The sequence below is a fragment of the Mobula hypostoma genome, chromosome 25 (genome assembly GCF_963921235.1).
Source record: "Mobula hypostoma chromosome 25, sMobHyp1.1, whole genome shotgun sequence".
Taxonomy (NCBI): domain Eukaryota; kingdom Metazoa; phylum Chordata; class Chondrichthyes; order Myliobatiformes; family Myliobatidae; genus Mobula; species Mobula hypostoma.
In genome coordinates, this window is record NC_086121.1 from 3139954 (window position 1) to 3155544 (window position 15591).

General features: G+C 45.4%; 1 protein-coding gene across 17 annotated transcripts in view; it reads left to right on the forward strand.

The window, feature by feature from the left end:
- The window catches only part of rap1gapa (RAP1 GTPase activating protein a), a 473779-nt gene that overhangs the window by 353367 nt on the left and 104821 nt on the right, over positions 1–15591 (forward strand). The window contains exon 1 of one of the 17 annotated variants that reach the window (XM_063033334.1): positions 3381–3687. The exons of 15 other annotated variants lie outside the window; for them this stretch is intronic. In XM_063033334.1, the coding sequence (XP_062889404.1) occupies positions 3643–3687 (45 nt within the window). In that variant the 5' untranslated portion in view covers positions 3381–3642. Of the gene's footprint in view, positions 1–3380; positions 3688–11819; positions 11841–15591 lie in introns of those variants that run through there. One more of the 17 variants, XM_063033335.1, reaches the window with a different exon arrangement.

The window sequence follows — 15591 nt, forward strand, 5'->3', positions numbered from 1 at the left end:
TTTTCTTTGTCCTATTCATAATCATTATCATCATTATCTGCCGTGTGGAATGACGTGGGCAATCATTGTCTCATGATCATGTTCGTTCTCGCAAATTTTTCTACAGAAGTGGTTTACCATTGCCACCTTCTGGGCAGTGCCTTTAAAATCAATACTCTTCAGAGGTTGTCAGTGGTCGCATAACCAGGATTTGTGATATGTAGCAGCTGCTCATACGACCATCCACCACCTGCCCCCATGGCTTCACGTGGCCCTGACTCAGGAGCTAAAGCAGGTGCTACACCTTGCCCAAGGGAGAGACGGAGCTTTACATCTCCTTTGATAGAGACGTATCTCCACCCCGCCACGTATTATTCTATTAACGCTTAATCAAACGATTGTGATGCAACATGTTTAGTGCCTCCTTCCTGACTTCTGAATGAACCTTGGAGTAAAAACATCAGCATCCTACACCACCCATTGCAACACCAGTACCTACCCGTTAGGAGATTCTTTTCCTCCTCCACTCCTCCCCTGCCCCCAATCCCCTTTAGCTGCTGATCTTCAAGCCTCTAGTTACTATGTGAAGTGATTTCTCCAAGTGCCAAGTAGGTGTCTGTGAATCGAGATCAAGGACTGGAAGCCTGTGTGCGGCCTATTCTCGGTCTTGAGGCCGGTTTGCTCTTTTATTGGTGATAATGAGAATTTGGATAGGACAGATGTAAGACCATAAGAAATAGGAGTGGAGTTGTACCATTCAGCCCATGGAGTCTGCTCTGCTATTCGATTATTTTCCCTCTCAACCCCATTCTCTTGCCTTCTCCCCACAAGTTTTGACACCCTTGCTAAACAAGGCAAGGTACGGGCCAGATCAGAATGCTACTGAAAGCGGCAGAAACTGAGGCTCGGATGGAGATTTGAGCGTTGGGCCGGATTGAGAAGGTCGGGATGTCGGGGCTTGAGGTGAGGTACTGGTTAGTTCAGATCACTGCTCTACGATATTTACTTGCCTCAGGACTGAGCTGTGGGACTCTCTTTGTGGACTTTAGTTCAGAAATCCTATTTGCTTATGGCTACTGTTTGCATGTTTTTTTTCATTGCACATTGGGTGTTTGACGGTCTTTTTTGTGGGTTATTTGATTCTTTTATTTTTATGGGTTCTTTTTTATGGGAATGATGTGGTTTTTATTCTCTACACATTCGGTGTTAGACAGTCTTTATATATATATGTATGATATGTTTTGAGTGTCTTTATTTCATGGCTGAATGTTAGGAAATGAATCTCAAGGTTGTATAATGTATACCTACTTTGATAATAAATGTACTTTCAATCTTTTTGAACCTTTAATCAAGAACCTCCACTTTAAATATACCCAATGACTTGACCTCCACAGCCATCTGTGGCAATGAATTCCACAGATTCACCACCCTCTGGCTAAAGAAATTCCTCCTCATCTCTGCTCTAAAGGAATGCCTTTGTATTCTGAGACTGTGCCCTCTGGTCCTAAACTCCCCCTCTATAGGAAACATCCTCTCCATGTCCACTCTATCTAGGACGTTCAATATTTGATAGGTTTCACTACTGCTGTTGGTAGATTTGATGGTTCCTTGCTGTTAAGACCAATATAAACTGCCCATTCCCAAACACCCCTTGAATTGTGCAGTTTCTTAGGCCACTGTGGATTGACATTGAACCACACTGGTATGGATCTGAAGTCTCATGTTGGTCAGATGATGCAAGGACCCAGTTTTTCATGCTCGGAGGGCAATGTACAAGATTCAGGAAGAAGGTATAATGGAATGAGCCATACCACCTCAGGTGAGGCCCAACAACATATTTCCCTTGAATGGGTATCTCTGAGTATTTCATATCCGCAGATTTATTGAATTCCATGGCCTTCCAAATAACAATTCAGATGCATTACAGACACAGAGGGGCAGATCTTGCACACTTAAGTGACATTCAAATACTGACTAAATTGAGGTTTGTCTCTTGGTGTCATAGGGGCAAATTATATGCATTTATTTCTGTACAGTACTCTGCAAAATGGGGGGGGGGGGGATCTCGTTGAAGCCTTGAAAGGTTGAGTGGAGGTGGAGAGGATGTTTTCCATAGCAGCTGGGTCTAGGACCAGAGGGCACAGCCTCAGAATTGAGGGATGATCATTTAGAACAGAGATGAAGTGTGATTCACTTGATTCTGTGGAATTCATTGCCACTGATGGCTGTGGAGACCACATTATTTGGCATATTTAAAAGAGTTTGATTTTAGCATTTGAGGAGCATTTGATGGCTCTGGGTCCGTACTCGCTGGAGCTTAGAAGAATGAGGGGGATCTCACTGAAATCTATCGAATATTGAAAGGCTGAGATAGAATGGATGTGAAGAGGATGTTTCCTATAGTGACTGAGTCTAAGACCAGAGGGCACAGCCTGAGAATCAAGGGGATTGGGGTTGAGAGGGATAACCGTGATGTAATGGCAGAGCCTCAATGGGCTGAATGGTCTGATTTTGCTCCTATGTCTCATTGTCTTTGCTGTTCGTTCGTTTTATGGTCTCTTTGGCTGGCTTAATTTGAATTTTGCATTTTCTCGGTGCCTGTCAGGTGTTAGCCCAGAAAGGGTTCCACTGAGGACTGTTGTGGGCATGTTCTTGCCGACAATATTCTAGCACCTCCAATCTATAAGACCTAACACTCAGGGATTTGGGCTATATTATATAATTTTTGTGCCACTGTCTGCTGCTATTTTCTATGTGCTCTATGTGCCTTGTGCTGTGTGTGTCTTGGTACTGTGTTTTATACCTTGGCCCCAGAGCCAGACTGTGTAGTTTGCCTGTATGCATGTATGGTTGAATGAGAATTAAACTGAGACCTTAAGACATTGGAGCAGAATTAGGCCATTCAGCCCATCGAGTCTGCTCCACCATTCCATCATGGCTGAACCATTTCCCTCTCCTGCCTTCTCCCTTGTAACCTTTCACACCCTAACTAATCAAGAACCTATCAACCTCTGCTTTAAACATTCCCAATGATTTGGCTTCCAAAATCGTCTGTGGCAATGATTTCCCCAGATTCACCACCCTCTGGCGAAAGAAATTCCTCCTCATCTCTGTTCTAAATAGGGAGTGTCCCTCTATTCTGAGGCTGTGCCCCCTGGTCCTAGACTCCCCCACTACAGGAAACATCCTCTCCACGTCCACTCTATTCACTCAAACTTGAACTTGACAGGAGTGAAAAGACGTTTAAGCTGTGAAACATTCCCGGAGAAGCCCTTTGGCCGCATTGGGTGCGGAGACAAATCCTCGACCCGACCCACGTACACGAGTGCACAAGAAAGAGAAGCGCGTTTTTTTCGCGGCTGCCTCGGAGTCCCTCGTGTTTACAGCGAAGTTGCAACACACACTGTTACTCGTCAGGTCTTGCACGGGCAGTCCTGCTTCACTGGCGCGCAGCCAACCCTCGCATTCAGCCCTCAAGCTCGACATGGCAGATGCACATACCCGCTGGCGCGTCCTCCGGGTGCTGGGGGTGAGATAGGTTCAAGGCAGCGACCCTGAGGAGGGAGCAATGGGGAACTGAGTCACTCCGAGCTGTGTCCGTGCTGAGGAGTAATTGTTGCGCTCTCCCGGCCGGCCGGCCGGCCCCTGCGGCTGAGCGCAGATATGGAGACTGTTCTGGTTTCCCCGCTCCAACACTGGGCTGATGCTGTAAGTACAACCTTGTCAGTATGCAAGCTGTTCGCAGCCCCTCACTCTCAGCGAGCTGTTTTGAAGTCTTTGAGAAAGTATTTAGTGAGCCTACACTCGCCTTTTGTTCAGTCCAGGTCTCTCTAACGGCACTGAGCATTAAAAGCTGAACACGGTTGCTTTTTTCTTGTGTGGAATAGAACGTCTGAATGATGTGGTGTCAGTATTCAGGATTGAAATCTATCATTTCCTACAATGTTCAGGCTTCTAAAAACATTGTTGCAATTGGCTTGAGGCGTTATGATTACAAATTATAATCCATTCTGTCAGATTTCTGTAATATTGATAAAATTGTGAATTGTACATCTCCATTATTATGTTTCTGTGAATTATTTTAATTGTTTCTATCTTTTATTATTTTAATACACATTTAAAATGATCCTGCAACACTAAAGGTACAGTCATAGAGAAGAACAGCACAGAACCAGGCTGTTCGGCCCGTCTAGTCCATGCTGAAGCCATTTAAACTGCCCACTCCTACTGCTTACTTAGATGAAACAATTTAAGGAGAAATTTGTAATCGAACTGCATGAATCAATATAAGATAAAAATATGATGATTATACATGTATTTTGCACACGTGTAAGACTGTTGTTTTCACCAGATATTTCAGGACTTTTCACTGGGGTGGCTGCATCTTGCACGAGTCACTGCCCTGACTGAGAGTCGCAGTCTCACAGGAAATTCCAGAGGACTACGTTGTTCTGAAGGCAGGTCTTTCCAGCATACAAGGCAGAATTAGAAATCTCTATTAAAGTTGCTGTCCATGTCGTCTCATCATAGGAAGGGTAGAAAAACACAGAAAATCTACAGCACATTACAGGCTCTTCAGCCCACAATGTTGTGCCTAGAATTTCCCTAGCGCATAGCCCTCTATTTTTCTAGACTAATTATTTTTTTCTAGAATTTCTAGAAAAAAAATTCTAGAAAATGTTTCTATTTTTCTCTTTAGAGAGGGTGCAGAGATGATTTACCAGGATGCTGCCGGAATTAGAGAGCATGTCTTTTTAGGATAGGTTGAGTGAGTTCGAGCTTTTCTCCTTGGAAAGGAGGATGCGAGGTGACTTGATTGAGGTGTACAAGATGATAGGAGGTATAGATCGAGTGGACAGTCAGAGACTTTTTCCCAGGGTGGAAATGGCTAATTAAAAGTGATTGGAGGAAAGTATTGGGGGGGGGGAATGTCAGAGGCAGATTTTTTTTATACAGAGTGGTGGGTGCGAGGAACGGGCTGCCAGGGGTGGAGGGAGAAGCAGATACACCAGGCGGATTTAAGAAACTCATAAATAGGCTCAAGAATACAAGAAACAACAGAGGGCTCTCTGAGAGGGAAGGGTTGGATTGATCTTAGTGTAGGTTAAAAGGTTAATACAGCATTGTGGGCTGAAAGGCTTGTAATATTCTATGTTCAACTGTATGTTACTGCTCATAGATAAGGACTACAGAGCAGGAGTGCAGTGTAAAGCACTAGGTACAGGAAGATACATCTGGTCCTGCAGCTTTTTATTTAGAGATACAGCACAGTTACAGGCCTTTCCAGACCAATGAGGGAACACTGCCCAGTAACACCCATGTCACCAATTAACCTACTAACCCGTTTGTCTTTGGTATGTATTACCACTGGTTCTAACATCACCTTAGATTTGACAATTCTTGTCTTTGTTTTCAAATCCCTCCACAGTCTTTTTCTCCTCGAGGTTTCTAAATCCCTAACCCCAAAATCCTCCAAGATCTCTGTGATTCTCCAGGATCCAGTCATCCCTATGAATCTGGCTTCCTGTGTCCCACCACTGCAAGAGGTCCCAAGCTCTCGAATTCCATCTCTCTGTAGGACCATAAACATGAGATTCTGCAGACGCTGGAAACCCAGGGCAACACACACAAAATGCTGAAGGAACTCAGCAGGTCAGGCAGCATCTGGAAGGAAATAAGCAGTCGACATTTTGGGGTGAGGCCCTTCCTCAGGTCTGGAAGGGAAGGGGGCCAAAGCCAGAAGATGAAGATGGGTAGGGAGGGGAAGCTGGCAGGTGATAGGTGAAGGGAGGAGTTTGAAGTGAGAAGCTGGGAGATGGTAAGTGAAAAAGGTAAAAGGTTGGAGAAGAAGGAATCTAACAGGAGAAGGAGAGTGGACCAGGGGAGAAAGGGAAGGAGGAGAGGTACCAGAGGGAGGTGATGAGCTGGTGAGAAAGGAAGGGGCGGGAGGAGAGTCAGAATGGGGAATGATAAAGGAGGGAAGGGGGAGGGAGTGAAATTATCAGAAGTTAGAGAAATCGATCTTCCTGCTGTCAGGTTAGAGGGAACAGGAGGAGTTGCCCTTCTAACCTGAGTCTGGCCTTATTGTGGCAGAAGAGGAGGTCATGGACTGACATGTCAGAGTGGGAATGGGAAGTAGAACCTGTCTTGTTCATCTAGCATTTCATCAATTGTCCTGATATTTGTATGTGTGTTAAATTCTGTTTGTTGATGCTCCTTGGATTGTTAAAACAGCTTCAATTTCATTATTACGGCCGAATGTAACGTGAAATGTGTGGTTTTGTGGTTGCAGTTCAGTGCAAAGCCGCAAATGTTACTATAAATTGCAAATATAAATAAATAGTGTAATTGAAAGGAATTGATTTATAGAAAACTGGAACACAGACACAGGTCCGGTCCATACTGAACTGTTGTCCCATCGACCCACACCTGGACCAGAGCCCTCCATACCCTCCCTTCCCAAATTTCTCTTGAACATTGCCATCGAACTCACATCCACCACATCCGCTGGCAGCTCGATCCACACTGACATGAGCCTCTGAGAGAAGAAATTCCCCTTCATGTTCCCCCTAAATGTCAGAATCAGAATCAGGTTTATTATCACTGGCATGTGACGTGAAATTTGTTAACTTAGCAGCAGCAGTTCAATGCAATACATAATGTAGAAGAAAAAAAAACACAAAATAAAATAATAATACATAAATAAGTCAATTACAGTATATGTATATTGAATAGATTAAAAATCGTGCAAAAAACAGAAATACTATATATTTTTTAAAAAGTGAGGTAGTATCCAAGGGTTCGATGTCCATTTAGGAATCGGATGGCAGAGGGGAAGAAGCTGTTCCTGAATCACTGAGTGTGTGCCTTCAGGCTTCTGTACCTCCTAGCTGATGGTAACAGTGAGAAAAGGGCATGTCCTGGGTGCTGGAGGTCCTTAATAATGGACGCTGCCTTCTGAGATACTGCTCCTTGAAGATCCTTCACCTTTCACCCTTAACTCATGACCTTTAGTTCTAGTCTCACCCAACATCAGGGGAAATTTACTGTGGCCAGTTAACCTGGCACTGTAGCATAATGGTTAATGCGAAGTTGTTACAGCTCTGGGCATCGGAGTTTGGAGTTCCATTCCGGTGTCCTCTATAAGGAAGTTTGTACATTCCTCCCGTATCCACGTGGGTTTCCTCCGGGTGCTCCGGTTTCCTCCAAAAACGTACGGGTTAGTGGGTTAATTGGTCTTTGTAAATCGTCTTGTGATTAGGCTAAGGTTTAATTTGGTGTGTTACTGGGAGGTGAGTTGGTTTAATTTGGTGTGTTACTGGGAGGTGAGTTGGTTTAATTTGGTGTGTTACTGGGAGGTGAGGCTGGTTTAATTTGGTGTGTTGCTGGGTGGTGAGTTGGTTTAATTTGGTGTGTTGCTGCGAGGCGAGTTGGTTTAATTTGGTGTGTTACTGGGAGGTGAGGCTGGTTTAATTGGTGTGTTGCTGGGTGGTGAGTTGGTTTAATTTGGTGTGTTGCTGCGAGGTGAGTTGGTTTAATTTGGTGTGTTACTGGGAGGTGAGTTGGTTTAATTTGGTGTGTTACTGGGTGGTGAGTTGGTTTAATTTGGTGTGTTACTGGGAGGTGAGGCTGGTTTAATTTGGTGTGTTACTGGGAGGTGAGTTGGTTTAATTTGGTGTGTTACTGGGAGGTGAGTTGGTTTAATTTGGTGTGTTACTGGGTGGTGAGTTGGTTTAATTTGGTGTGTTACTGGGAGGTGAGTTGGTTTAATTTGGTGTGTTACTGGGAGGTGAGTTGGTTAAATTTGGTGTGTTACTGGGAGGCGAGGCTGGTTTAATTTGGTGTGTTACTGGGAGGTGAGGCTGGTTTAATTTGGTGTGTTGATGCGAGGTGAGTTGGTTTAATTTGGTGTGTTACTGGGAGGTGAGTTGGTTTAATTTGGTGTGTCACTGGGAGGTGAGTTGGTTTAATTTGGTGTGTTACTGGGTGGTGAGTTGGTTTAATTTGGTGTGTTACTGGGAGGTGAGTTGGTTTAATTTGGTGTGTTACTGGGAGGTGAGTTGGTTAAATTTGGTGTGTTACTGGGAGGTGAGGCTGGTTTAATTTGGTGTGTTACTGGGAGGTGAGGCTGGTTTAATTTGGTGTGTTGCTGCGAGGTGAGTTGGTTTAATTTGGTGTGTTACTGGGTGGTGAGTTGGTTTAATTTGGTGTGTTACTGGGAGGTGAGGCTGGTTTAATTTGGTGTGTTACTGGGAGATGAGTTGGTTAAATTTGGTGTGTTACTGGGAGATGAGTTGGTTTAATTTGGTGTGTTACTGGGAAGTGAGGCTGGTTTAATTTGGTGTGTTGCTGCGAGGTGAGTTGGTTTAATTTGGTGTGTTACTGGGAGGTGAGTTGGTTTAATTTGGTGTGTTACTGGGTGGTGAGTTGGTTTAATTTGGTGTGTTACTGGGAGGTGAGGCTGGTTTAATTTGGTGTGTTACTGGGAGGTGAGGCTGGTTTAATTTGTTGGGTTACTGCGAGGTAAGGCTGGAGGGGCTAGTTGTGCCATTGTATCTCCCAAGTACAAACCCGCATATCATTGGGGTGTGGAAAGAAACCAGAGCAGACGGGGGAAGCCCATGAGATCACAGAATGTGCACACTCCACACAGACAGTGCCTTAGGCCGGGATTGAGCTGCAGTTTCTGCTGCTGCTGGGAAGTGGTGGGAGAAAAAAAACTCCAAGTGTTTTTGGAGACATTGCAGAAAAGGGAAATTTAAACTTGCCTCCTGTTTATCGGCTGTTCCCTGTGTACTTGGTTCACGGGTCTGTGTGCAAGTGGGAAGTTCATCCTTCATGAAACGTGCAGTCGAAATAGGGAGGGAAGCCCTGCTCATTCACACAGGCAAAAAAGCAGAAAACAGAACAAAGACCAGATCATTATGTCAGTTTGCAGAACAAAGTGAAGCTGTAGCTCCAGGGCATGGACCAGAACTGGCTGTGTTAGCTGTTTTCTTGTTCCTCTTAATTTTTCTCCTCTCACAGATGTCCCTTGCACCTGGCTGCAGATAATTGCCCCTCGATTCTCTAGACTATGCCATCAACCTCAATTCGCCAGACAATCCCATCACCCTTGAATCTCCAGACAGTTCAATCACCCTCGATTCTCCAGATGATCTCAACATCTTGAAATCTCCAGACGACGCCATCACCCTCAACCCTCGACTCTCCAGGCGGTCCCTCCACCCTCGAGCCTTCAGGCGATGCCATCACCCTTGAATCTCCTGCCCAAGAAACCAATTGAACCATAGTGAGGATACCCACACCCCAATGGTCTGAGCATTGGTACTTTTATTAATCAACACACACAAGGTGCTGGAGGAATTCAGCAGGTCAGGCAGCATCTATGGAGGGGAATGAACAGTTGATTTTTTTTTGGACCAAGACTCTTCCATCAGTGCAGCATTATTAACATCTGCAAAATCTCTTGTGTTTGGGTATCCATGTCCCTGTCCAAGTGTCTAACCCTTCCCTACCCACGTCCCCGTCCAAGTGTCTAACCCTTCCCTACCCACATCCCCGTCCAAGTGTCTAACCCTTCCCTATGCAAGTGTCTGAACCTTCTCTATCCACGTCCTCATCAAAGTGTCTAAACCTTTCCTATCGGTGTACCTGTCCATATTCCTGTAGACTTCCCTATCCAGGTACTTGTCCAAGTACCTTTTAAAAGTTGGCATTGTGTCTCCCTCAACCACTTTTTCTGGCAGCTTGTTCCATATAAGGATCACAGTCAGGGTGGAAAAGATATCCCTCATGTTCCTATTAAATCTCTCCCCTCTCACCTTCCACCTGTGCCCTCTAGTTCTTGATTTCCCAGCCCTGGGGAAAAGTCTGGGTGCATCACCCCGTCTATAGCTCTCACAAAACAGAAGGTGCACTGCAGGTGGACATGTCAAATGCAAGAGCCCTATGAGACAGACTGGAAGGTCAAAAGTTCATATTGGTTGACCTTTGTTCCAGTGCTCTGTTGTGTTTGCTGAATGTTGGGGACATGTCATGTGGGCACCAGCGGTGCGGTGACTTTCCGGCTACCCCCGTTACGTCCTCGAACTGTGTTGGCTGTTGACTCAAACAATGCATTTCGCTGTATGTCTCGATGTTTTCATATCATCATCATCAATACGTGTCGTATGACATCGTCATTTTGTGCCATGTCTTATGACTTGGGCCATCATGGTCTTTAACCATGATTGTCCTTGACATATTTTTCTACAGAAATGGTTTGCCGCCTTCTGGGCAGTGTCTTTACAAGATGGGTGACCCCAGCCATTATCAATACTCTTCAGACATTGTCTGCCTGGCGTCAGTGGTCACATAACCAGTACTTGTGATATTCACCATCTGTTCATACAACCACCTGCTCGCGTGGCTTCACCTGACCCTGATCGGGGGGGCTGAGCAGGTGCTACACCTTGCCCAAGGGTGACCTACAGGCTAGCGGAGGGAAAGAGCGCCTTACACTTTCTTCGGTAGAGACGTATCCCCACCCTGCCACCCAATTTGTACATATGACAAATAGAGCTAATCTCGAAAAACCTTTTAAGTCTGTAAAATCTGGGAAGCACATTTCCTTCCATGCATGCTGCCTGACTGCTGAGTTTCACTAACATCCTCTGTGTTGGTGTAGTCTCCCAATGTTCAGCAGTATTGCCCTCTGTTCCTCATCCTTCTCGTTCCACAGGGAGTCATCTCACTCAGAGCGCTGCCTGGGCTCGAGAGCATGTCTTATGAGCGAGGATAGGCTGAGTGAGGCACAGCTTTGCTCTCTGGAGCGAATGAGGATGAAAGGTGAGATGATAGACGTGTACAAAATGATAAGAGGCAAAGATCAAGAGGACAGCCAGAGACTTCTTCCCAGGGTGAAGATGGCTAATATGAGGGGGCATAATTTTAAGGTGATTGGAGGAAAGTAAAGGGGGGTGGAACATCAGAGTTAGGTGTTTCACAGAGAGTGTTGGGTGTGTGGAACGCCCTGCACAGCCAGATACATTAGGGACATTTAAGAACCTATTAGATAGGCACATGGGTGATGGAAAAATGGAGGACTATGAAAGTAGGAAGGACTAGATTGATCATAGAGTAGGTTAAAAGTCCGGCCAACACAGTGGTCTGAAAGACCTGTACTGTGCAAAAGTTTTAGGCACGTACTGTATACTGTATATAACTAGGATGCCTTAGCCGTTTGCACAGTACTGTATTTGTCAACGTGGAGTGGGGAGCAAGTTTGTACATCTGGTGGGAGCAAAGGATTTTGGGGATGGTGAGGGTGGAGCACCGCGGGAGGGGCGTGGGACAGGTGGCAGTGCCAAAGGGATGGTGCGGGTGCAGACACACCCAGCCCTGAGACAGCAGGCCATGTCATTTGATTCCAAACAATTGGTTTATTGATCATTACAGAGTGCTTCCCACTCCCTCCCCTCTCTCTTTCCCTTTTCCCAACCATGATTCCCCTCTCCCTGCCCCCTTCCCACTCTCAGTCCACAACAGAAACCCAGATCAGAATCAGGTTTATCATCTCTCACGTATGTCATGACATTTGTTTCTTTTTGTGGCAGCAGCAGTGGGCAAGGTCGAAGGCACTCTGGCTATATACACACACCTGTGCGGAAGGCTTTTGCCCACCACGTTATTCTATAAGGTTGCAGCACACAGACTGAGAGAGTACCTCAGTCGAATGTCCAGAAGCTACACAATCAGTCTGACAACCAAGGAGCCTGATTTAATTTGATTATTGGAATATATTCAGAGCCTGGCATGGGGATTGTGTGGGTCGGATGGAAGATTCACAGCTTCATATCTGGAGAAGAATGATCGATGTGGTGAGAAGTTAAGAAATTAGCTGATTGACAGAGGTGTGCAGCAAATATCCTTACAGGGTCTCGACCCAAAAATTCAATAATTCCTTTCTCCAAACAGATTCCGCTCACCCAAAGCTCTTACAGCAGACTGTTTATTGCATCATAGAGCACTACAGCACAGATGTAGGCCCTTTGGCCCATCTAGTTGTGCCAAGCCACTATTCTCCAGATTCCAGACACCTAACCCAGCTCTGAGGTGTCTGGAACCAGGGCTCACAGTCCCAAAGCAAACAGTTCGCTATTCAGAACTCAGATTTCTACAGTCAGAGAACAGTGGATTTGTTTTTGGAATGATCTGCCCAAGAAAGACACGAAGTCTGTGTTCTTGAGCTTACTAAAGACAGAAATGTTGTGGGACTTTTGAACATTAAGGGTTTTGAGGGATGTGTGTTTAATGCAGGAAACTGCTGCTGAGGTGAAAGATCAGTTGTGACCCCCGAATGAAACTTCTGTTCTGCTGACTCCCAGGGTTTGTGAATCGGTGAGACCGGAGTTCGAGGCCAAGTGTTGTGTGCAGCGTGTCCTGGGATCTTGGCCTGAGGACAAATCAGAAGGCTAGCTGTCGAAGCCCATAGGCTGCAGCTGATGAGTTTATTCGAAACAGGATGTCATGGACTTTTGAACGTTACAGGTTTGGAGTCAAATCTCTTAATATTCAAAAGTCCCGAACATTCTGTCTGGAATAAACTCATTGAACTCAGCTGAGAGTCTGGAATTCTCCATGAGTCCACTGGGATTGTCAAAGCCTGGTGTCTGCAGACTCGAGTCCGTGTCCGCTGAGCCCTGTCCTGGGGATAAAGGACTGTGTGTATGCGTAGGTGGGAGGGAGGAATGGGCCTTGTTTTTGCTGTTTTTATTTTGTTTGTTGTCGTGTTCTGCTGAACATTGTGGAGGTGCTACGTTGGCGTGGTGACACTTGTGGGCTGCCCCCAGCACATCCTCCTGTGCGTTAGATGTTAACACAAACGATGCATTTCACTGTATGCATGCGTGTCAAGTAAACTTGAATCTTATATCTGAAATCTTAAGTGACCGAATAGAGCAAGTGGCCAGACTTCCTCCAGCTGCTGGTTCCTTACATTCTTCTGCATGTGAGTCAGATTGCCAAGAAGAATCTGTGAGATCAGATGCAAGAGGGACACTGCCAAACACAGAAGCTTTGTCAGAAGAAGAAATAATCTGAAGAAAGCCCTGCCAGGGTTAGTGGTAGAGACAGATACACTGGGACTTTTAGGAAACTCTTCAATAGGCTCAGGATGAAAGACAAATGAAAGGTGATGCAGGAGGGAAGGGTTGGCTGAACTTGGGTTCAAAGATTGACACAACATTGCGGGCCAAAGGGTCTGTACTGTGCTGTAATGTTCTATAAAAATGCTCAGGCGTAAATTTTTACAAAAAATGTAAGAGAAACGCTAGCGGTAGAGACCATGGTGGAACAGACCCCGTCTGTCTGACTGTCTATCTATCTACCTATCTCGTGATATAGCAGCGAACAGGCCCTTCAGACCTTCACACCATGATGTCCAGCAATCCACCGATTTAACCCGAGCCTAATCACAGGACAGCTTACAATGACCAATTAGCCTACCTGCCGGTACATCTTTGGAATGTGGGAGGAAACCGGAGCACCCGGAGGAATCCCGCTTACAGAGCACACCGGAATTGAACTCTGAACTCCGACACCCCGAGCTGTAATAGTGTCACACTAACTGCTACGCCACCGTGATCTCTTGAGTTATAAAACGTGGCCCATCATTAAAAGTATTTCTGTCACCTCAGGATATTCCAACATGTTTGGGAGCGTTGGTAAGACAAGATAAAACTACAGTGTAGATAACACGACAAACTCCCACGAACAGTTGTTCCATGTGGGTCAGATAGCATTTGCCAAAGGAAATGGACAGTTGACATTTGGGTCAAGGCCTTCATTTGGGCTATCAGCAGTCCTGGTGAAGCACACCTTATAAGGAAAGTTTGAGCAAGTTGCAGCTTTTTTATTTGGATTGAACAAAGGTAAGAGGTGAATTAATAGAGGTGTACAAGATGATAAGAGACATAGATTGAGTGTACAGCCAGAGACTTTTTCCCAGGACGGAAATGATTAATACAAGGGGGCATAATTTTAAGGTGATTGGGGGAAAGTATAGGGGGGATGTTGCTGGGTGTCTGGGACACACCACCACGGTGGTGATGGGGGCAGGTACATTAGGAATATTTAAGAGACACTTAGATAGGCAGATGGAAGATAGAAAAATAGAGGGCTTTGTGGAGGGAAGGGTTAGATTGATCTTAGAGTAGGTTAAAAGGTCAGTACAACATCGTGGGCCAAAGGGTCTGTACAGTCACATGATCTCAACCTAAAACCAGCTGTCCATCTCCCTCCACAGGTGCTGACTGACCCGCTGAGTTTCTCCAGCACTTTGTGCACATTGCTCCGGATTCCTCACTTTCAGCACTTCCTTCAAGTTCAAGTTTATTGTCATCTGACTATACATACGAGGGGTGATTGATAAGTTTGTGGCCTAAGGTAGAATGAGTCAATTTTAGAAAACCTAGCACATTTATTTTTCAACATAGTCCCCTCCTACATTTACACACTTAGTTAATAACTCATCAGGGTTGATTGATAAGGTCATGGCCTAAGATAGAAGGAGATGAGTTATCTGCATAATCACTCAGAGAGTTGACCTGCATGTGCATGTAACGAGAGCTGTAGAACTCATCTCCTTTTACCTTAGGTCACAAACTTATCAATCACCCATCTGTGGACACTTTCTGGAGGTCCAAGATCCGTATGCTTCACGATCCGAATGTTCCACGACTGCTGGACTAAGTGTGTAAATGTAGGAGGGGACTATGTTGAAAAATAAATGTGCTAGGTTTTCTAAAATTGACTCCTTCTACCTTAGGCCACGAACTTATCAATCACCCCTCGTATATCCAGCCAAACGAAACAGCCTTCCTCCAAAGCACAGTGCACCCACAAACCATGTATCACACACAGCACGTAAAACAAAATATTATCACAAGTAAATAAAATATAATTCCCTGTGCATGTAGTGTGCAGCGCGGGTAAACAGTAAACAGCTCACTGCCCTAGTGACGAGACCTCGGTGGTGACGGGGTATTCATTATTCTCACAGGCTGAGGGAAGAAGCTGTTACCCAGTCTGTCAGTCCTAGCCCTGATGCTCCTGTACCTCCTTGCTGATGATCGTGGGTCAAAGAGCTTGTGGGATGGGTGGCAGGGATCCTCAACAATGACTCGGGCCCTTTGTCTGCAACACTCCCAATAAATGTCACAAATAGGGAGGGAGACCCCGGTGAACCTCTTGGTGTTTTTTTTACTATTACAAACACTGTGTGAGTATTCTGGTTTCTGCTCTGAGAGAAATATTGAGCAGGATTCGGATCTTCAACATGGTGTGTAATTTTTACGTCCAGGGAGAACAAGGCCTCAATTTGACATCTCACTCGTAATCCTCGGGAACACAATGAAGGGACTTGGCCCAAGTCATTGACTGTTTATTCCTTTCCGTAGATGCTGCCAGACCTGCTGAGCTCCTCCAGCATTCTGCGTGTGTTGCTCTGGATTTCGAGCATCTGCAGAATCTCTTGTGTTTATGTTGGAACAGCATCCAAAGATGTTGTGCTGAAGCCTAAGGTGTGGGATTTGAACAATTCCAGCATCAGTTGGAGCAATGTGCATTGTT